Source organism: Urocitellus parryii, chromosome 4 (genome assembly GCF_045843805.1).
Source record: "Urocitellus parryii isolate mUroPar1 chromosome 4, mUroPar1.hap1, whole genome shotgun sequence".
Lineage (NCBI taxonomy): Eukaryota > Metazoa > Chordata > Mammalia > Rodentia > Sciuridae > Urocitellus > Urocitellus parryii.
In genome coordinates, this window is record NC_135534.1 from 175,697,836 (window position 1) to 175,720,118 (window position 22,283).

The following is a 22,283-nucleotide window of genomic DNA, read 5'->3' on the forward strand; positions in this document are numbered from 1 at the left end:
TCACCTCACCTCCCCAGGCGGTACCAGAGTCCCCTCACAGGTGGCGGTCCCAAATCCGTCCAGCTCTTGAAGGCCAACGACTAAAGCAGCTTTCTGTCAGAGGGTACTTCCGTCTCCCGGTCCCAGCTGCTCGCGGTGGTCTCCTAGCGGTCACGAGTTGCCTCTGGGAACCCGCCCCTCCGTCTGCTAATTGGGCAGCTCTTGGCCTCTGATTGGTTGTTCCCTTTCCGGCTCTCCAACACGGCCTGGACCAGCCGGATATAGGGGCAGGGCTTCCGCTTCCCCCTTCTCCCTCCTCCCGCTTGCCCTCCGATCGCAGTCGCCACCACAGCGGCCGCTGTCGGGCGCGGTGTCGGTGTGTCGGTTGGCTTGTTTCTCAACGTTGGTGTCTGTGCGGTTGAATTGCCCGCCATGACTGAGTTAGATCCGTTTGGCGCTCCTGCCGGCGCCCCCGGCGGCCCCGCGCTTGGGAACGGGGTGGCCGGCTCTGGCGAGGAAGACCCGGCCGCGGCCTTCTTGGCGCAGCAGGAGAGCGAGATTGCGGGCATAGAGAACGACGAGGCCTTCGCCATCCTGGACGGCGGTGCCCCCGGGCCTCAGCCGCACGGCGAGCCGCCGGGGGGTCCGGGTGAGAGTGCGGACGCGTTTACGGCGGGAGGACTTGGGAAACTCGGCCCAGAGTGGGTCCTAGAGCTTCCGTGTGACTCGTACTCCTGGCCGAACCAGGAGGTTAGCGAGGAGTGCAAAGAGGAAACGAGACCCCAGCCCAGTCATGCGGAAACCTGGGCTCGGGAAGCCTGACCGGTTCTGAGTGTGTCTGAGTGCTGCTGGTCGCGGAAGAGCGAAAAAGCAAAGAAAATAGGGTGACGGTCATGTTCGGGAGCTCGAAGAAGCCCGTTCGGTTCAACTTTTCATTAAGCACTTGCTGTGCATTAAGCTGATCTCTGAAGCAGCCGCATTGGCGCAGTTGGGCCAGACTTAAAGGCAAGTCTGAGCCCAGAAAGAACCAGTTAAGAAAGTAGAGCAGAAAAAATTAATAACAGTGGTACCGTTGTCTTTTAAGACAGAAACAAAAATGGTAATGCAAGTTAGAAGTTAAGCACTTGAGATGCAGTACTGAGTGTTGGGTTACAGGGAGGAACGAAGGAGTAAGGAACTGAAAAAAGATGGTCTAACCCTGAAGAAGGAAACCCCAGCCAAGAGAGAGAGGAGTTTACCATTGTTGAGAGTATCACACAGCTATAACTTTTGGAGCTCTTCTCCCTTTGGAAACAGCTTTGGTTTTCAGTATTGCCTTAAGGAGAAACCAAGATTGGCCTGGACCAATCAGGGAGGGGGAAAGAGGTGAATAGAGAGGGGAGTGTGACCCTTTCCCAGGGAAAAAAGAGGGACAGGATGCAGTTTGATATTTTTAAATGCCTTAGCAATGTGATGCTTAATGGTGTCGGGGAAGTGTGCTCTATGTATCTTTGAGACTCAGAAATCTCAAATTACTAAGCAGACAGAACCCCTTTTGGAGGTAAGGGGGTAGTTTGCAACCTCTGAATGTTTTTTTAATGATGCATTTTAGCATCTAAATTTTTTTTTTAAAGAGAGTGAGAGAGGAGAGAGAGAGAGAGAGAGAGAGAGAGAGAGAGAGAATTTTTAATATTTATTTTTTAGTTCTCGGCGGACACAACATCTTTGTTGGTATGTGGTGCTGAGGATCGAACCCGGGCCGCACGCATGCCAGGCGAGCGCGCTACCGCTTGAGCCACATCTCCAGCCCTCTAAATTTTTTTTATAAACAAATCCACCCCCCAGTAAGAACTTATGTGAGAACATATAGTATGCCTAAATATGCAATTTACAACAAGCAAGTATGACAGAACTGGGTTGTGACCTGTAGACAAAAATGACTTTAAGAGATTATGGCTATGATCATTGGATCTTAATATTTGCCTGAGAATTTAAAAGTTGTACTTTTTAGATCCTTAGTTTACCTCTTTCACTTAACAGGAAACTGAATCCTAGAGAGAGAGATGACTTGATTAAAAAATAACAAGGTAGTAGCTGAGCCCCAAGTCTCAGCACCTTTAAACTATCACATTCTGTTGAAGTTTTTTTTAGCCAAGGTGTGATGGCATAAAAGAAAGGCATTGCTGGCTGTTCCTGGGTAGGACAAAATTGGGAGAAGTAGGACCCATAGTTAGAAGAATACTATGATTAGAGGACAAGGTTATTCTTTTTTTTTTCTTACATACATGACAATAGTGGAGTACATTACATTCATAATTATGCATTCACAGCACAATTTAACAGCGTTATTCTTGTTCATTGTTTTATCTGCATTATGTAGCAGGGTATCTGGCTGTCCCCGTACTTCACAAAAGAAGTGGGCAGAGTGAGTCTTGTATCTATCATGCAGCTATTGGGGGTAGGCTGTTTGGGAAGATAAAAGGAAGAGTAGATATATGGGCCCTTTGTGTATCAAGCCTTCAGCAAAGGGAAGGAAAAGGATGATTGCTGACTTAGTTCCTGGGAAAGATGTTCTTAGTAAACTAAGCATTTAATGACTTAATGCCAGATCCCTGACAGTGTAGTTGAGGTTGTTAATAGTGCAGGGTCAGCACTTCCTTTAGGGATTAGAGAACTTGTTGGATGTACACTAGTGATTACTGTCTGTCCTATCCTATGTTACTTGGTTGTAAGTTTAGCTTTGTGGTCTTTAGGCATTTATATAGCTACCAATGATTGCCAGTCTGTTTACTTCTCTGTAAAAGGTGCATAATATATTTCACATTGTGTTTTGATGAATACTAAAGAGTATCTGTGAGTGCTTACCTGGTATATGGTAAGCATCCTCCTTGGGGGAAATTCCAAAGATGGAGGATGGGCACAAGCCCAAAACAGGGTTGAGTCTTGGTGATCCTCAGGTGATCCAGAGAAGAGACATAAGTTTGAAGGTAGGAGGTAACCAACCTGGATGAAGTAGCTTGGGGGATATTGAGAAGAATGAGTGGTCAAAAAGGAAACAGCACAAGTGAAATTAATTGAAAACCCCCAATCATGAGGGCTGATTGGGGAGGAGAACAGTGATTTTAAGTAGCTACAGAGAAATATAGCAACAAGGCACTATTTATTATTTCTGACAAATCTTTTATTGGAGGAGAAAGAAAAGGGGTAGATGAATTGAAGGGAAGCTTTCTGGAGGGACAGTAATTTTATTGGTAGCACTGGTAGAGAGAAATTTAAGGAAACTTTATGCATAATATTTAAGTACATTGTACATTTATGTATGCCAAGAACTCTATATACTTTGAGATCTATGCAGTAACTCTGTAAGCTAAGGGGTAGTGCCATCACATTTCAGATGAGAACTGATCACTGTGGAAGTTAAGTAGTGTTCCTAAGGTAGCAAGCTAATCAGCGGCTCAAACCTGAGTTGGCTTGACTTGAAATGTATGGGGAACTTGAGAGGTTGAAGGTGGGTTTGGAAGTCTTTTCCGCTTTGGAAATTTACTGTGGCCCTTCTTTCTGGAGTTCCTAAAATGCCCTAGAAAATTTCCTCTGGATCATTGAGTTTTTTGTTTTTTTAATTTATTTATTAGGATCATTGAGTTGTTTCTCTTAGCTGTTCCCATAAGTTAAGGTCCCTAGATGTTCTTTTTGTATGTTTCTTTAACAATGGACTCTCCTTTGACTTGGTTTAGTTGCTGATTCGTACAAGAATGTCAGTACTGTAGTACATAACTGATGAAGAGCTCAAAGCACGTTGTGTGTCTGGATAAGTCTTCAGACCTAAAGGACAGGCAGCATGTGATTTAGGAGGAATGGGGGAGGGTTGTTTCTAGTTTTGTATATGGAGTAGTGATCAAAGTCTCTTCTTTTGAAAGTGGCCCTGGGCTGGAATACATTAACTGGATAATAGGTATGTTAGCTGTGATATATTAACTATAATGTAGACCTAGCCAGAGTAACCAATGTGTTCTCTAGCATTCAAACTGTGTCACTCTTTTAATCCCAAATAGATTAAAGATAGAAATTTTTTAAAGTACCAGAAGAAAAGTGAATATCTGTTTCACAGTAGGAAAGACCTTCAGCATAAAAGCAGTAGAAATCAAAGAAAAAGTTAATTATGACTACATACAAAGTGTTAAACATTAAGTAGTATTTCTAGACACCAAAGGCCATAAGCCAAATTAAAAGACAAAATGGAAAATATTTGCAATATGAAAGTACTACTAATAGAGAATACAAAATATAGCAAAAAAAATTTAGGCAAAACTCTGGTAAAGAAGAAACTCAAATGTCAGATATGTTAATTTATCTGGTAGGTAATAAGATTGGCACAGCAAAGCCTCCATGAAGGTTTTTTTTTTTTTTTCCTGCTTTCAGATTAACAAAAATTTAAAAACACAGTAGTCTATAGTATTAATGAAAGTCTGAGAAATGGGGTACTCTTGAGCTGCTGTTATTAGTAATATAAACTAATAGGCTAATAGGGGCAAATGATTTAATGTTTTACAAGTCTTTAAAATATGTATCATAAAAATAATAAAATATATATATTCTGTAACCCAGCAATTCTTTATCATTTGATAATTGATATCATTGATGTGCTATCAAAATACTTTAATACACTTTTTGATAAACTTTGTTTTCTAAAACTTGATAGAATGTTTTAAAATTATATGGGTAGGTGGCACACAAACAGCATAAAGTAATAGAAGACCATTTTTTTTTTTTCTGGTGCTTTCATAAAGTACAGAAGTGCCTGTGCTTAAGCAAAAGAGTTCAACAATTAGGAAAATTAATTAAGGAAAATATGGAAAGTATATTGAAATAATCAAGATGTGTGTGTGTGTGCGTGTGCGCACACAAACACAAACCAGTAGTTGAAACAGATCAAAGGTAGCTGAGGTTTGTTGCTCTGGGCTTAGATCCTGTGGTTTGTATTCTTATTATCAAATTAACAGATGATCTTTCCTGCCATGATGGCTTGCTCAGGTTTAACACTGTCTTTTGTTGCAGCTGCTGCTGCTGCTGCTGCTGCTGGGGACTCGACCCAGGGCCTCCCACCTGTTAACAAGCCCTCTACACTCAGCTACATCCCAGTCCTATCAAACTTTTAAAGGCTGATTATCTAATGTGCATTTAATGTTTATATTATTTTAAACATAAAAATAAATTAAAAAGAAAATAGTTTCATTAATTATCTGCTCTTTCAAGAATACCTTTTCTTCTCTTAAGGAACCCTACATGTTCCAAGGTTATTTATGAAGTGTTGATACATAGAGGTATGTTGCAAGAATTAAAAGTTAATATATGTGAAGGGAAGTGTTTAACACTGTATCTGGCACACTGTAAGCAATAAATAGTAGGTGTTTCTTAGTAAGAAAGTTGAAAACAATATCACCAAGCATGGTGGCACACATCTGTAATCCCAACTACTCAGATGGCTGAGGCAAGAGGATCAAAAGTTCAAGACTAGTCTGGGCAACTTAGCAAGACTGTTTTAAAATAAAAATAAATAAATTTTAAAAAGGACTGGGGATGGACTGGAGATGTGACTCAAGCGGTAGCGCGCTCACCTGGCATGAGTGCGACGTTGGGTTCGATCCTCAGCACCACATACAAATAAAGATGTTGTGTCCATCGAAAACTAAAAAATAAATATTAAAATTCTCTCATTCTCTCTCTCTCTCTCTCTCTCTCTCTCTCTCTCAAAAAAAAAAAAAAAAAAAAGGACTGGGGATGTGGCTCAGTGGTTAAACACCTCTGGGTTCAATCCCCAAACCACAAAATTAAAAGGGTTGGGGACATAGCTTGATGGTAGAACACTTGCAGAAAGCCCTGGGTTTGATCCCCAGTACTGTCCCCATCTCCCTCCCCGCCCCACCCATTTTTTTTTTAATGATATAGATGAATGGATTATTAAAAACATTCATCGTGTGTGAGGAAAAACTAAAAGTACAGAAACCTGTAGAGATTGGTGATGGGATTATATGGCATTTTCTTTTTTTATTTTCCTTTTTCTAAAAAATAATAACTATTTTAATATCAAGAAGAGCATGATAGAGAAATGATCTGTAAATTTTCAGTGCTCCCAAAGCCAGGGACAGGGAATTAGGAGAAATAAGAGGACTAAAAAGTGAATGAAATGTTAGGATTGTTTGATTTGAAAATAGGTAGTTCAAGTTGGGTTTAATTAGGAATCAGGAAAGTTAAAGGAGTGCTTGATGAAATCTTTGCCTGTTAGAGGGGAAAACAAGGTTGAGAGCCCCCTTGCCCCAGGCCTCTAGGTGAGCTGTGGTGTTTTTCATGTATTACCCTTCAAGAGCCTCAGAATGTGGACCAACCATAACTACTTGGCATTCCTGTTTATATCCCAGTTTCTTGTATCTTTCAGGTTCATCTCTTCTCATTTTCTTCTACCTCATGTAATAAGATAGTCACTGAAGTTTGAAAAATTGGGATAAAATAATAGAAATCCTACACAGTAGGTAGCAAATTAGCTAATAGATAATAGAGGAGGTTGTTAGAAGCTGAGGTTTTATGGCCATACCGAGGTTTTCAGGAAAAGGCAGAGTAACTCCTTCAGAGGGACTGTGCAGCCCTTCCAGACCTCCTCTCTGAGGGCTGTTGTGTTGGCAGGGCTTAGAAATTCATGGTGATTGGGTAACAGAATTAGTGAAACACAGAGAAGGTTTTAAAATCAAGTCATTGGTTTTAGTGGGGAGTAGTAGATTGATTATAGAGTTTGCTATCCTGAAAGATTATCCTCAGTTCCAGGGAATTATTACCAGTTCAGGAATGCAGGCCTAGTATTGCCAGATCTTCTCTCTGCTTGCCTCTTATTCTTTACCTACCCTGCCCAAAACTCTGATTTTTTTGAATATTTTTTACTTAGTAATGTTTTTAATTCAAATATGTTTAGATTGTAGAATCCTTTTCTGCTAAAAAAAAGGTATAGAGAGGCCTTACTTATTAGAAAGACACTTCATATTTATTTATTTATTTATTTTTAGTTGTAGATGGACACAATATCTTATTTATTTATTTATGGTGCTGAGGATCGAACCCAGTGCCTCTCCCATTCGAGGCAAGCACTCAACCACTGAGCTACAACCCCAACCCCACACTTCATATTTTTGAAAATGTACTTTGTCATTTAACTCAGAATAGTTAATGCTGCCGCACAAAAAGGCTGGATTATATATCATATTTTTTTGAGTTTTTAATATACCATACTTTTGGGTTTTATGATTTATATCCTTGAAATACTGGTTTAATTTGATATGCTCAAATCATAATTGTTTTGGACTAATTCCAAATGGTCTAGAGAAACTAACAAGTTTAGGGCTGGGGATGTGGCTCAAGTGGTAGCGTGCTCGTCTGGCATGTGTGAGGCACTGGGTTTGAGCCTCAGCACATTAAAAAAATAAAATAAAGATGTTGTGTCCACCTAAAACTAAAAAATAAATATTAAAAAAAAAGTTAACATGTTTCAACTGTAGACCCTTTGGTATCAGACCTACTCCATCCATATAGTGGAGATTCCTGATGCCCAAAGCAGCACCTTAGTTTGAAAGTGAAGCTCCACATCTCTGTTCACTGTTGATTTCAGGCCAGATTTTTCTTTTGCATTGTTTAAAACTTTCATAGAGTAACACTGTTCCTCTATGCAGCTCTTCTTCCAGGCTTCCATTTGTCACCTCTCTCAGCCAGGAAACAGAATCTTAAAAGGTTTTGACCTGGTAGCTTGGGGACAGATTTGTCTATATTTTGATGAAGTCTTTGTCATTTGTGTGTAAGTACATCTTAGTTTCATAAAATAAAAAATCATTACAATCTAGTACCTACCAGAGGGGTAGCATTTAGTAGCTCAGAGTCCTGCAGTATCCAATACTGTGTTCCACTATTTTGTCCTTTGGCCCAATATTTGACCAATCCTGGTTGATAGATTAACATTTCATGTCTTACAGATGCTGTTGATGGAGTGATGAATGGCGAATACTACCAGGTAGAGTACTCTGATTATGTTGAATGATGATTGAGAGTCTTCCTTTCTTGTGAATTGAATTATCTAGAAAGAGATCCTAGTCTTTTGACTTTCCTGGATATATTAGTAGTTGGTAAATTATCTGCCAAAGTGGAAGGACTTTAAAAGTGGTGGCATTGATAGGAAGAACATTCTTTTAAGATGTTATTATTTTTTTTTTTTAAAGAGAGAGTGAGAGAGGAGAGAGAGAGAATTTTTTTAATATTTATTTTTTAGTTCTCGGCGGACACAACATCTTTGTTGGTATGTGGTGCTGAGGATCGAACCCGGGCCGCACGCATGCCAGGCGAGCGCGCTACCGCTGAGCCACATCTCCAGCCCTTTAAGATGTTATTAACATTAACCTGGCCCTAGTATTATCACCTTGATTTTCAGGAAGTAATCTTTATGATGATGAGAATGGCTATTTAAGTCTTTATCCATTTTTCTATTAGCTCCCAAATCTTACCTACAACAAAGCAGAGCCACTGCTGCTGGGCAGGGTGGTGCACACCTGAAATCTCAGCTACTTAGAAGGTAGATGCAGGAAGTTTGCAAGTTTCAAGGTCATCCTCTGCAATTTAGCAAGACCCTGGCTTAAAAAGGGATGGGGATATAGCTTTAGTGTTAGAGCACTCTGGATTTAGTCTCCAGTACTGGTGAGGGAAATTAATAAATAAGAGCTACCTCACCTCCCTACCCAGTGACTCTCATTTGCCTGCCTTTTCATCCTTCTCTCCCTTCTTTTGGGAGGAGGAAGAGGAGTAACTCACCTTCTTTTGGATTCTCTTTCTTAGAATTTACTATTTTGTAAATTGAATGATATTAAGTGACCTTTTTCCTGAATATTATAATGGCTTTTAGAATTTGTAGGCTCTAGGTCTTGCTTTGTTATGTACCTATCTTTTTTTTTTTTCTTGAAGATATCATATAATATGGTGTTGAAAGAGGAAACAAACTGCTAATATGGTTTTCTAATAGGTCTATTACCCACCCACCGCCAACTTTTCTATCATCCACTCAGATCTCACTAATTAACAGGTCATATAGCAACCATTCTGCTTCCTTCACGAGACTCTTTAAGAATTCAGTGCATTATTGGGCCTACTTTTTCTTCAGTTAGGCACAGGGTCTCTGGTCTAATTCTTAGGTCCTTGATCCACTTTGAGTTGAGTTTTGTGCAAGGTGAGAGATAGGGGTTTAGTTTTACTTTGCTACCTATGGATTTCTAGCTTTTCCAGCACCATTTGTTGAAGAGGCTATCTTTTTTTCAATGTGTATTTTGGGCGCCTTTGCTAGTGTGAGATAACTGTATCTATGTGGGTTTGTCTCTGTGTCTTCTATTCTGTACCACTGGTCTATGCCTTTTTTGGCACCAATACCACACTGTTTTTGTTACTATGTCTCTATAGTATAGTTTAAGGTCTGGTATTATGATGCCACAATCTGTCAACAAATATATGAAAAAAATGTTTAACATCTCTAGTAATTAGAGAAATGCAAATCAAAACTACTCATTAAGATTTCTTCTTACTCTGGTCAGAATGGCTGTTATTAAGAATACAAGAAATAAGATTTGGCAAGGATGTAGGGAAAAAGGCAAACTCATACATTGCTGGTGGGACTGCAAATTGGTACAACCAATCTGGAAAGTAGTATGGAGATTCCTTAAAAACTTGGAATGGAACCACCTTTTGACCCAGCTATCCCATTCCTTTGTCTAAACCCAAGGGACTTAAAAATGGCATACTACAGTGATGCAGTCACATTAATGTTTATAGAAGCACAATTCACAATAGCTAAAATGTGGAACCAACCTAGATGTCCTTCAGTAGGTGATTGGATAAAGAAACTGTGGTGTATATATAGACAATGGAATGTGAGAATGGAAAAGAGAATAAAATTGTGGCATTTGCAGGTAAATGGATTGAGTTGGATAATATCATGCTAGGTGAAGTAAGCCATCCCAAAAAAAACCAAAGGCCAAATGTTTTCTCTAAGAAGTGGTTGCTAATCTATAGGGGGTGCGTGGGATGATTGCAGGAATTTTGGATTGGGCAAAGGAAGGGGAGGCGGGAGGGGAGGGGCTATGGATATAGGAAAGACAGTGGAATGAGACGGACATCATTACCCTAGGTACATGTAGATTGCATAAATGGTGTGTACAATCAGAGAAGTGAAAAATTGTGCTCTAATTGTGTACAATTAATCGAAGAGCATCAAGAATTCAGTGCATTAATGTTGAAACCTATCAGTATGTGAAGTTGTTAATTTTAAGGTAATTCTTAAAACATTTTTACAGCAGCCTCCAGTGTTGTGTGTAACCAGAGGTTCTAATTTTTTGAAGCACAATTCAGAAAGGAGTTTTTGATACTGATAGAACATTAATTGTGTTTTGTGTTAAGGAGACTAATGGTCCCACAGACAGTTATGCAGCTATTTCACAAGTGGATCGATTGCAGTCAGAACCTGAAAGTATCCGTAAGTGGAGAGAAGAGCAAATGGAACGCTTGGAAGCCCTTGGTAAGGAATCCATCTGTCTTTGTTAATCTGGACTCTATTTTTATGCATTTTATCTTGAATTAGCCATAGTGTCCTTGTCTGGTGAGGTTTTTTTTTGTTTGTTTTTTTGGTTTGTTTTTGGTGTAATTGGGGATTGAACCAAATTCACTTGCTTGATCTTTGGGGAAATCTTTCTCAATCTAAAGATCACAAGGCCACTGACATTGAGATACTTAGCTCTGTTGTGTGAGGAGTATGGTAGCCCAGAAAGCTTCCTCTCCCAGGAAGGGCACAGTGAAGTTGTGGAAAGAGAGAGCCCTGGACTTGCTATGAAAGGCTGGGTTCAGGGCCCAATCTTACCTTAACCTTCTGTGGGCACCTGGTTAAACTTCAGAGTCTGTGTCATCATCCATGAAAGATGTGTGTAACTGATCTCCAAGGATAGTCTGAGGTGGTATTTATGAAAGTGCTTGGTAAACTTCATGATGGTATTGTATCCACATGAAAGACATTTACAGTCTGTCATTTGAAGGCATAGTTTAAGGTAATGCTTACAAAGAGAATGTGAGATATGCAAGAAAACATGCACAATTTGTTTTTCTTAATATCTCTGTAAGATAAGTTCGTACAGGTTTATGGATGAAGAAGTAGATAGTATAGGTAAAATAAGTATTTAAAACACATAGTTAAGAAGTAATAAAGAAGAATTTCAACTTGAGTCTTTATTGCTTCAAGGGCCACATCCATGCCTGTGTTGCTTTCTAAGCAAAGTGGGTGTACATAACCATAAGGCTTGGCAGGCCAAGCCCAAGATCAGTGCTAACCAATCTGGCCTCTAAAGTGATGTGTATATGGAGAATCAGGTATATGGAGAATCAGATAACCAATCAGATTGGTTCAAGATCAGGAAAGATCTCTTGCCTATATCTGGTGCATTGGTGAGGATATAATCCGTGATTTAAAACACAGAATAGTTGGATAAACAAGGAAAATGAACATGTTTACAACTCCCTTGAATGTTTCCTAGAAACAGGCATTCTCCTATGTAACTACAATGTCATCAATATTATTCCTTAAGAACCAGTGATCTTCCAGGCACAGTGGCACATGCCTGTAACCCCAGAACTAGGGAGGCTGATACAGGAGGACTGCAAGTTTGAAGCCAACCTCCGCAACTTTAGTGAAGTCCTAAGTGATTTAGTGAGATACTGTCTCAAAATTTAAAAAATCAAAAGGGCTGGCAGTTTGGCTCAGTGGTAAAGTGCCCTTGGTTAAATCCCCAATCCCCTGTCCCCTACCCCCATAAAAGAAGAAAACAAATGGAAAAAAAAATGACTCTGTAAAAAACATAATTCCTTATTTTTCAGCTGGAGAACCGACATCTGGAAATAGGAACAGACTTGATCCAGATAATATAGCCAGTTATTGCCAAATCTTCTATCTCTGGTCTAATTTATGTGGCTTTCAGAACAAAGACACATTTAAGTTTAAGCTTATATATAGGGCACTAATAATAATTCTTTGGAAATATTTGGTATCTGTCTGCCCAGTATGATAGCCACTGACCACATATGACCATTAAGTACTAGAAATGCAGTTAGTGTGCTGGAGATAACTGAATTTTAGAACTTTAAACATATGTAGCTATGTATGACTGGTAGCTACTGTATTGCATAATGCAGCTTTAGGAATACGAAAATAGATCTTCAGGTTCTAGCAATCTTGATCCTTGCTTCTTGTTTTTTATGTCTTTTGGTTAGACTTGGAAGCAAGTACTGCTGAAGTTATAGAACCCAGCTTTTGTCTTTTATATTTTTCTAAAGTTTAGCAATGATTGTCTTCTCCATAGAAAGTATACTATGGTTGTAGAAATTTTCATTTTCTTTTTCAATAATCAAATTGGGTGCCTTGGGAATTCTCCCAAAGAGTTTTCTTTCTTCTTTCTTTTTTTGTACTGGGGATTTAACTCAGGGGTGTTCTACCAATGAGCTATAACTCCACACACCCCCACCCACCTCCCCCCACTCACTTTTTAAATTTTGAGGCAGGGTCTTGCTGCATTGCCAAGACTGGCCTTGAAATTGTGATCCTCCTACCTCTACCTCCAAAGTAGTGGGATTACAGGTATGTGCCACTGCACTTTTCTTGAAGAGTTTTCTTAACTCAAGATGCCATCTTGAGGAACGTTAGACATTTGGCCTTGCCTTTTTATTGAACTGAATTTGTCCACAAATAAAATGTTTCTTCAGTTTCACCTTTTTCCCTGCAAGAACTGTGAGAAAGCACAAGATTCTAAAAATAGAGGGCCAGTATCAGTGGTTTTCAGCTTAGTGCTGGCTGCATTCTCAAATAATTTCTTTCTGTGAACAGTAATGAGGATGGACAGAGAAGGCCCCTCTCAGTGTGCCTTGCTCTCTAAAGGGACTCTTTATACTTTCCTCCTTTCCAGACTCAAAAGAGACTGCATTCAGGCTCAGACCTTTATCCCATCAAGCTAATCACTGAGGAATTCTTACTGCCAGTGGCACTTCCTTTTATAAAAAAGCCAGAGGACAATTTAGTGCAGTGGTAGAGCTTTTGCCTAGCATGTGTGAGGCATGTCACCTGCGTCAGACTTGTGACATGTATTTCTTTATCTCCACTGTTAAAGAGCTGGGGCCTTCCACGAAACAGGGGTAACGTGAAGACCCTCTCTTAAAACCCCAGTTCTTGTGATCAAGTTAGAAAGATTTCAGACATGTCATTCAGAGTAATAGGACTGGAATGGGAAAGGGAAAAGGGACACACTAAAGGGAGAGTGTGGGTCCTCTCACAGGGGAGAGGGACAATATGCCTCTCTTGCACGCCAGTTTTATTGGTGACCCAGAGAAGTTTCCAGAGGGTCCCAGCCAGGCCTACCTCTTGGCTTTTGACTGACAGCAAGGTGACATCAGACTTCAAGTCCCCACTGTCATGGCATCTCTAGGTCACCTTGGCCCTTGTTGACTGGTTCTAATTGGATTCTTTAACCATACATTCTTACAGATTTTATGGTTAGGAGGAATTATCCTTATCTCTTAGAGTCTCAGGATGGATCTGGTCACAAAATTCTCCTTGGTTCCTCCCACTGACATTATCTTGGGCCAGCTGATAGTTTGCTGAGGAATGTGACATATCTTGTTTATTTAGGCCAGGCAGGGCTGCAGGTAAATTCTTGAAAAAGAAGGTATTTGGGGGTTAGCACAGTGGGCCCATTTTATAGAATTACTGTCTTAACCTTATGTTCCCACCATCCTCATCTGTCTATTCCATAACACCACTATCCTAAGTCTCTTCAGCTAATTGGCTTAGGGAAAACCATGTTTAGTTCTTTATATTTGAGAATCCATCTAACCCAAAAGGTGTGTTTTCTCGCTTCATCTCTAGAACTTTTTGGGTTAACTCTTTTTTTTTTTTTTAAATTTTTAATATTTATTTATTTTTTTAGTTTTCGGCGGACACAACATCTTTGTATGTGGTGCTGAGGATCGAACCCGGGCTGCACGCATGCCAAGCGAGCGCGCTACCGCTTGAGCCACATCCCCAGCCCTGGGTTAACTTTTGATGGTGATCCCACACCCAAACTCTTGCAGTTTTCTCTCTTGGGGTTTCTTTGCTAGCTCTATCTCGTCTCTTCCATGAGCTTAATCTGCAGTTTGAGCTCAGTCTGCATATGCTTCCTCTCCCCATTCTCCCTCAATTTAATTCATTTTGTTTATGAACAGGTCCAACTAATGACCCATCAACTTGTCAGTGGACTAGGATAAAATGTAGTGAAAGATAAGGAATAGGATCATGAGCTCAAGAGTTGGTTGTGTGCTCATTTTGGCAGCACATAAACTAAAATTGGAATGATACAGAAAGGAATAATATGGCCCCTTTGCAAGGATGACACACAAATTCATGAAGCATTTTTCAAGTTTAGAGGTGGATTTGGTCATGGTCAGCCACCCCAGGAAAATTGCAGGGGATTATATTGTGTTGAATAAAGAGTTGGTTGTACAAAAAGGGAAGATATAATTTTATCCTCCCCTTCCCACTATTCTCCCCACACTTATACACATGTGCCCACACCCACCATAAATTCAGTAAGACCACAGTAGACTGATGAACTTAAATTTGTGCTTTACCTCATTTATATTGTCTTTTCCTTCCCTTCAAAGATGCCAATTCTCGGAAGCAAGAAGCAGAGTGGAAAGAAAAAGCAATAAAGGAGCTAGAAGAGTGGTATGCAAGACAGGATGAGCAGCTACAGAAAACAAAAGCAAACAACAGGTGAGTCCATGATGTTCTACTATAGCTTATTTTCCAAGACTGAATCATATCCATTTTCTAGTATCCAGTCCAGGCTCTTGGCTATTGCCTCTTTCAGTGTGAAATAGCTTTGAAGAGGTTTTCAAGAAAGTGCTTGAAACAGAGGTTGCAAGTCTCCTGGATCCTGTCAGCATAATTCCGCCTGTTCTTTAGCCATTCTGACTCTAGTAGAGTTCAGATCTTTTAAGAGTTTGTTTTGCATTAGCTGTATTGTATTTCAGGAAAGAGAAAGTAATTTCATGGGTTAAGTTCATGATGTGGAAAAAAATGGAACACTGAAACAAGGTCAGTTTCATGAATGTACTAGGATCTCATCTGTACTTAGGACATAATTATAGACTTGGACATGGTGCATTGCCTAAACACAACCCTGACTTCTGAAAGATGCATAGTGAAGGGGTCCATCAGCATGTGAACGTGCTCTTGTAATTAGGGAGCTGAGGAAGTTTCAACACAGTGACTTCAGATTTAGATTCAGTGGGTATTTATCTGTGCTTTAAGAAAATCTTGAATTCTTCTTAAAAATACTTTTTTCAGAATCCCTTTTACTCACTTCCTGAAGTTGAAGTAGTTATGGGGAGGAAATGGGGTGTTTATTTCAAGCAAGTGTCATTATCCATGGGTGACTCCTCAGGTCACTACGAAGCAGCAGCTGTGGTCTTTAATATGCTTTACTTCTTGGAAGTTCTTCCTTCTTGGAAGTAGCTCACAGAGGAATCTGCAGCCTGGCTTCCCTCAGGGTAGGCACATTGGCTTGCTTTCTTCTGCTGAATTCAGAGTCTACCTTTCACTGAGTATTTGTCAATCCTCCCACTTCAGTGTAGAAGCACGCCAGACTGAGCCTGGGATATTTTTAATTTTAAGGGTAGAGCGTTAGGTTCCTAAAGCAGATTGGGTTAAAAGCCTTTATCTCTGGCAGCTGTATTCAGTAGAATCTGCCGGGAACGGGGTGGGGGGGGGGGCATGACTAACTGCTTTGCCAGCAGCAAATGCTGTTGTGGGGCAACTGTGTCAGAATGGAGGGCCACTTTCTTTCATAGAGCCAGCCCTTCCTTCATTCTTTGAATCCCTTTGGACATCCTTGGTTCTATCAGCTCTCCAGTAGATGCCATAGCTCTTTCCTGGTCACCTTCCTTAGGGGGATACACACTCAGAGTGCTTGTCAGGTTCCATTTGAAATTTTGTGGCAACAATGTCTGTGTGTCTAGTTGCTAGAGGTGATGGCTGCAATCCAGCCTACCCAGGGCTGCTGTTGTGTTTGTGGTAGCATGAAGTTCTGACATCTCTGGTCTCCTTTACCCTGTGCTTACTCAAGATGATTGCCACCTCCCGCTCCAGGTGCAAGTCCAGATCTGTAAAGAAAAGATGAGTGGATGCAGTTATGTTCCCCAGCAAGCTGCCTCAGAACTCAGGTCTGCTCTGAAATACTTGCCAGAATATGCTGCCCTTCCCTGTGCAGGGTCTGTGAACCTTCAGCAACTTGACACACAGATTTTCAAACTTGATGAACATGTTAGAAAGTGGCTTCTTATTGCAGAAATTTCTTTAAGGCAATTTTGCTGAACTCTGAAAAGAAAGGGCTTCCTCTCTATGTATAGAATTAGGTGCTCTTGTAGATAGATATATGGTGGATCTCTCCAGGCTTGGAGATAGGGCTGTGGTGTCTTTCTTGGAATTGTAGAATGTTATGTTGGCTGTTCTCAGGTTTACCTCTCAAGTTCCAGAGAGGAGAAGGGACTGACCCACCTCACACTGAGCACATGGAACTGTTTAGAAAGCAGATATTTACCTCAGAAACTGCAGCACAGACCTGAACCTGCTTATGTAAAACTAGAGACGTGCTAGCCACTGTCACCAGGGTCCTAGGACAGAAGGGATGATTTTCACACATCATTCCAGTGTTTGTCAGAGGGTAGAGGTGGCAGCTGTTTAAGATGGGGGACTTCTTCCGATGGCATATAACCGCCCCTGGAGGAGAGTCTAATATTGCTGACTTTCCCCATCCATGTTTGCCTCCACATTTTAGAGTCTAAGAAATAGGTCTTATTAGTGTATATAAAATGACTCATCTTCCCTGTCTGTCTGATTGTAAATATTGAATACTTTTAGAAAAGAAAATGGGGTGTTTATTTCAAGCAAGTGTCATTCTCCATGGGTGACTCCTGCAGCACCTGGATGTAAGGGGATCCCAGAAATAAGGCAGAAAAGCAGAATTTGAAAGTGGGGTATGGGAATAGAAAGACATCTAGTTAATTGTGTGTCCTTAGTTCCCCTTCTCTTAAGTTGCCCTTACCTACTCAGTTGCCAAGGCATTTGGGAGCATATCCAGGCCAAGGCCCTGTGCTAGGGGATGGGGGGCCGGGCAAGCAGTAGGCAGGTGGGGTCCTTGCCCTGCATACAGAATCTGTTGCCTTTTAGTCCCTAGACTGCATCTCCCTTTTTATCCCAAGTCAGGGCCTAAATATCACTGTACAAGCACGTGAATAATTCAGTGACAGCCTGCCAGAAAGGAATTCCCTTTCTGGAGGAGTCAAGTCAAAGCATTGACTGTCTTCTGCAGTTCTCTTATGGAGAAAAACTCAAAAACGTGTTCTTTTCCAAGCCAGAAGAGAAACTTTTCCCCCTGCCACAGGTGGCTTTTGTGCTGAGACTTTTCAGCTCTTCTGAGGCTTAAAAAGGTTTGGAGGATCCATGATTCTCCACAGTGCATTCTCAGTGACACATTTTCCATGCCCATTTTGGGACTATTTATAGAATGAAGTTCTGTATTGTATTTAGGCTTCTGGGAGCTTGTCCAGTAGTCAGGAATCCTCCTCCTTCCCCTCCCCTGGCTTCCCTAAGCCCCACCCTGCTGAGGCTTGCAGTTGCCACTTTCAGATCCCTCTGAGTGAAGAGCAAACAGGTGTGGCTGTCTGCACTTGGTATATAGTTTCCTGTTTGTTCTTCAGGGGCTGTGCTTGTCACTGACTGGCTCTTTAGTCTTGGGGCTAACTGACATCAAGCCTTTTGTTGTAGCAGTGATCCCTTGACAGGAATCATAAAACCTTTATTCTCTTCCATTAGGAGCAAGTGACAGTTGGAATTAATTTTCGTTGAGCCCTTTGTGTAAAATAAAAGGATGCGAGTTTACAGCTGGCCTGTGTTGCCCTGCCCTCCCACTCACTCAGCCCACTAACAGCTCTCTGCTTCCCTGCTGAGTCATTTTTACAATCAGTCTGCTATTTTTGCTTTCTCTGAATTTCCACAAAATACCTCTTATGTATAAACCAAAATGGGAAAGACAGAAGGGTATGTGTGAGTTTAAAAATAAACTGAAATTAAAATTACTAGATTTTGCCTTCAAATAAATAAGTGCACTTAGGTTAATGACTAGGCATGATTATCCTTTAAAAATACCCCTTTCATTTGCCCACTCTAAATTGACCTGGCAAAGGATATGGGCCAAGACTCCTTAAAGAAAATTCCCAGCCTGCCACAGTGGGTGAGGTGGCTGGATCCAGAAGTTAACCTACCTCTACCCAGTATGCCCCCTTCTTTCTTATCTCAGACCTCTGTCCTGTTGATCGACTTGCCCGTCAGCATGAGTTAAGGAGGGATGAAGTTCTGGATTCTGGATTGTACTTCATCAAAACCAGTTAGGTCTGGCATAGAAATGCGCCACCTTCTTGAGCAGAGAGCCTTGCTCCAGGACAGCCTTAGCAAGGGACAGATCCCAGGACCTCCAGCTGCTTTTTCTCTGAGACAGGACTTTTGAAATGATGACGTGTGTTCCCATGATATTGAAAATGTATTCCACCCAGCCAGTGTGCAAAGAAATGGTTGGATACTCCAGGATTTGGGATTAAGTCTTTGTGACTGAGTATATCTGGTGCATGGTCTTGTTCATGACCAGTGACATTTTACTGAGACTGGCAGAAAGGTGGCATAGCTTTCTGAGCATACACAATCTGGGAAGCAGCTTTACTGTACAGTGAAAAGAACCCAGGCTGCCTTGGCTATGAGTTCTGAACCCTGCCACTGTGCTGCAGGTGAGCAAATCACTTCTCTCAGCCTCAGTTAACTCATCTGTAAGTGGGGTGAGAGCACTCAGTTGCACATAGGTTATTGAGAATTGAATCAACATAATAATATGTGAAAGGACTTAGCCCAAATGATGCTTAATAAATATTGCTGGGGCAGCCCCAGAGCTGAAGCTGCTGTGCTCACTCTGGGAGGAGCCCCATGCTGGAAGCCTCCTGGGGATTAGGATGAAGCCTTGGGAGCAGCTCCCTAGAGCCCAGTTGCACCTCTATTGTGGATATTAGATGTTTCTGCTTCTCAATGTTCTCTCTTTTTTCCTGCCTGCTTGCCTGCCTTTTGGACTTCTTGCTGTCTAGGGTGGCAGATGAAGCTTTCTACAAACAACCCTTCGCTGACGTGATTGGTTATGTGTATGTTGCAAAACTAATTCCTTTTCTTGTTTTGATTCTTTCTACCTTTTGTTTAGAGTTAATGTTCCTTTTATGTCACAAGTTGCTTTGCTTTTTAAAATATTTCAAATTGGCATTGTGGGGACTGCCTGAGTGTTGATAAACTAGGGTATGATCCATTGCTAATCTTGCAGAATTGTGACTCCCTGCACCCTCTGATGGCCATTTTTCATATTTGGGGTTTTGGAGGGAAGCGAGTTAATTCCCTTTGAAAAATACAGGTCCTTCATGATCTTGTCAGGGACAGGTTTGGGACTTGGGGTGGACTCTGACCTCTTGCTGTTGTTACCACCACTGCCACTTTCAAGCTCCTATTGCCTGCCTGTCCCCAGGTGGGAAGGAGAAGTCTCCCACCTGGGAGCAGGTGAAAATCCCAGATTAGGAGCCCCAGTGAGTAGCAGTGGGGTATCTGCTTTTCTATACTGAGTCCTTCACATAATAGGCCCGCTGCCTATTCCTCAGACAGAGGAATTCAGTGCAGAGGGGATTGTCTCTGATGGGTGTTTGTCATTGTTTCTCTGTAGTCTCACATGTCAGAAATTCTATTTAATGACCAGCTTTGAGGTCAAGATAACTGAAGCTGTCTGATATGGGCCACTTCAGCTTTTCTCCCCCATACTGCATCATTCCTGGAAGATTTTTAAGGATTCAGGTCATCAAAGCAGTACTGCAGAAGACCTGGAAACAGTTCTTACTGTTTCCTCCTTAAAAATTAGGACCACTTTTTTATATAGGGGACAAGGGTGGAATTAGAGAAGAGCCTGTAGAAGATGGGTGGCAGGCTGAGGTCTATAGAACCTAGTTCATGACCTTGAGATAGTCACTTCATTAGAAGACAGAACTAGGTTTCCTGGGCCCCCTGATGGTGCATTTGCAATGAGACTTGTGAAATGCTGGATTTACAGGTGGTGTTTGATTTGACTTTTGCACATTCTCTCTGGAGTAGAAATGGAGACTGGAAAGGTCGAGTCTGGTTTTGCTGGGCAGCAGGGTGGCCCATCAAAGCCAGCTGCACGTTCCCAAGCATAGTAAGAGTGGCAAGGGCATGTCTAGCTTACTGACCATCTGCATTGAGCTCATTCTCATTTTCTATATCTGACCTAAAGTTTCTCTCCTTGTTTCTTTTCTTCTCTTCACCTTTAAGCACAAACATAAACCATCCTTGCTACAGCCTAGAACAGTTAAGTAAACCTTTCTCACTGCCCCTAACTGTGTGTGCCATGAAGTCGCAGTGTTGTAGTGGCTCTGGGCTTCAGCGGTGTTTGCCACAGCCATCCCTGTGATAGTGCCACCCCTCTGTCCCCACAGACCGGTCATCTCCATTGCTTTTGCTTTGCCCGTGATGCTTGTTGGAGTAGATGAATATATTGTGTCTTCCTGCCTCTTACCACTGTTCTTTGAGCTATAGCCCCCACCAGTTAGTTCCCAATTGGGGATGGGCTGACCTTGATATAAAAGAATGTTGGAACAGCATCCTGCCAAAAAGCAGCTAACCTTGGCTCTCCTGCCAGTGTGTGTCCTGAGTGGCCCCAGGCACCTGGCTGGAGAGAAAATGGCAAACTTTGGCTGAAGAATGTCCTAACAAACCCCCTTCCAGAATGGCTTTAGTTTCTAGTGCCTGCTAGCATGGGAGCTTTGTCTTGAATTCCTTTTGATCTGCCCTGTTTCTCTCCAGCCGTAGGAATAAATCTAGAGGTTATTGTGCAATGACCTGTGGGCTTTTTAGAAGTCTCAAAATTTTCTTGAAATCGGTACAGCCCAGCATAAGCTACTCTTCAAGTTCTTGATAAGCCTGCTGCTTTGTTCTGGTTAATAAAAGCGAGCTTAGCTGGCCAAGGACTTGCTTTTATAATGCTCCTTATGATGAGAGACAGCCAGACAGAGAGACAGTGAGCCCTGAACCAAACACCTGTATTCCACCATTTTACACAGCAGCCCGGGCACCCCATGCCTAGGAGTGCTGAACATTGTCTGACCCTGAGTCTCACCTGGGCCAGGGGTAGTTACTCTTGGGTAAACCAGAATGCCACTGAGTCAGAGATGAAGAGACAGTCACTTTTCTGTAGCAGGACAGCTGCCAGGTTGCTCAAAGGGGTTTCTGCCTTAAACCAACATATTTTGTTGTTGCTTCCAGGGCAGCAGAAGAAGCCTTTGTAAATGACATTGATGAGTCGTCCCCAGGCACTGAGTGGGAGCGGGTGGCCCGGCTGTGTGACTTTAATCCCAAGTCCAGCAAGCAGGCCAAAGATGTCTCCCGCATGCGCTCAGTCCTCATCTCCCTCAAGCAGGCCCCCCTGGTGCACTGAAGAGCCACCTGTGGAAACACTACATCTGCAATATCTTAATCCTACTCAGTGAAGTTGTTCACAGTAATTGGATTAATTATGTTGAGTTCTTTTGGACCAAACCTTTTGTCTTTAGAGTTGATCATTGTTTGTGATTGCATGTTTCCTTCAACTGTGTTCTCCCTGGCATTCAGAGAGGAGGGGGGAGGAGGAAGAGGAAGGGAGGGAAACTCCCAACAGTAGCCTCAACCTGTGCTTTTGTGCATTATTCTGAGAATAAATTTCTGTTTCAAACAATATACATGAAGCTTCTTTATTGACCTCAAGATGTGCTACAGTTTGGAGTTAGGCTTGCACGGATGAGGAATTAGGAATTCCCTTTTATCATTTTAAGGACTGAGTAGGAACTGCCATTGGGCACTTAACTTTGCCTTAATAAAATAGCTCCAAGTTTCTCCTGCTGTGGAATTCTTGGAAATTTTCTTTTTTCTTGTAATGCTGGGAATTGCACCCAGGGCACTGTACCATTGAACTACATTCGTAGCCCTTTTTGTACTTAGTTTGAGATAGGGTCTTGCTGAGTTGTGCAGGTTGGCCTTGAACTTGTAATCCTCCTGCTTCAACCTCCCTCCTGAGTCACTAAGATTATAAGCATGTGCCACTGATGGCTTC

The 22,283-nt window shown here is 41.7% G+C and overlaps 1 protein-coding gene and 1 non-coding gene across 3 annotated transcripts; both read left to right on the forward strand.

Moving 5' to 3' along the window:
- The first annotated feature begins 292 nt into the window (after window positions 1-292).
- Clta (clathrin light chain A) lies at window positions 293-21,908 on the forward strand. Of its 2 annotated transcripts, XM_026379212.2 has the most exons (6): window positions 293-628; window positions 7,968-8,005; window positions 10,429-10,546; window positions 14,707-14,818; window positions 20,471-20,506; window positions 21,461-21,908. In XM_026379212.2, the coding sequence occupies exons 1-6, from the start codon at window positions 412-414 to the stop codon at window positions 21,630-21,632; spliced, it is 693 nt and encodes a 230-aa protein (XP_026234997.1). In that variant the 5' UTR covers window positions 293-411; the 3' UTR covers window positions 21,633-21,908. The 2 variants fall into 2 exon arrangements, with proteins under 2 accessions (XP_026234997.1, XP_026235000.1); XM_026379215.2 differs by lacking the exon at window positions 20,471-20,506.
- On the forward strand, window positions 14,360-14,466 carry LOC113176005 (U6 spliceosomal RNA). Its single transcript, XR_003300028.1, has one exon. It is a non-coding gene; the product is annotated as a U6 spliceosomal RNA (small nuclear RNA).
- Window positions 21,909-22,283: the final 375 nt, after the last annotated feature.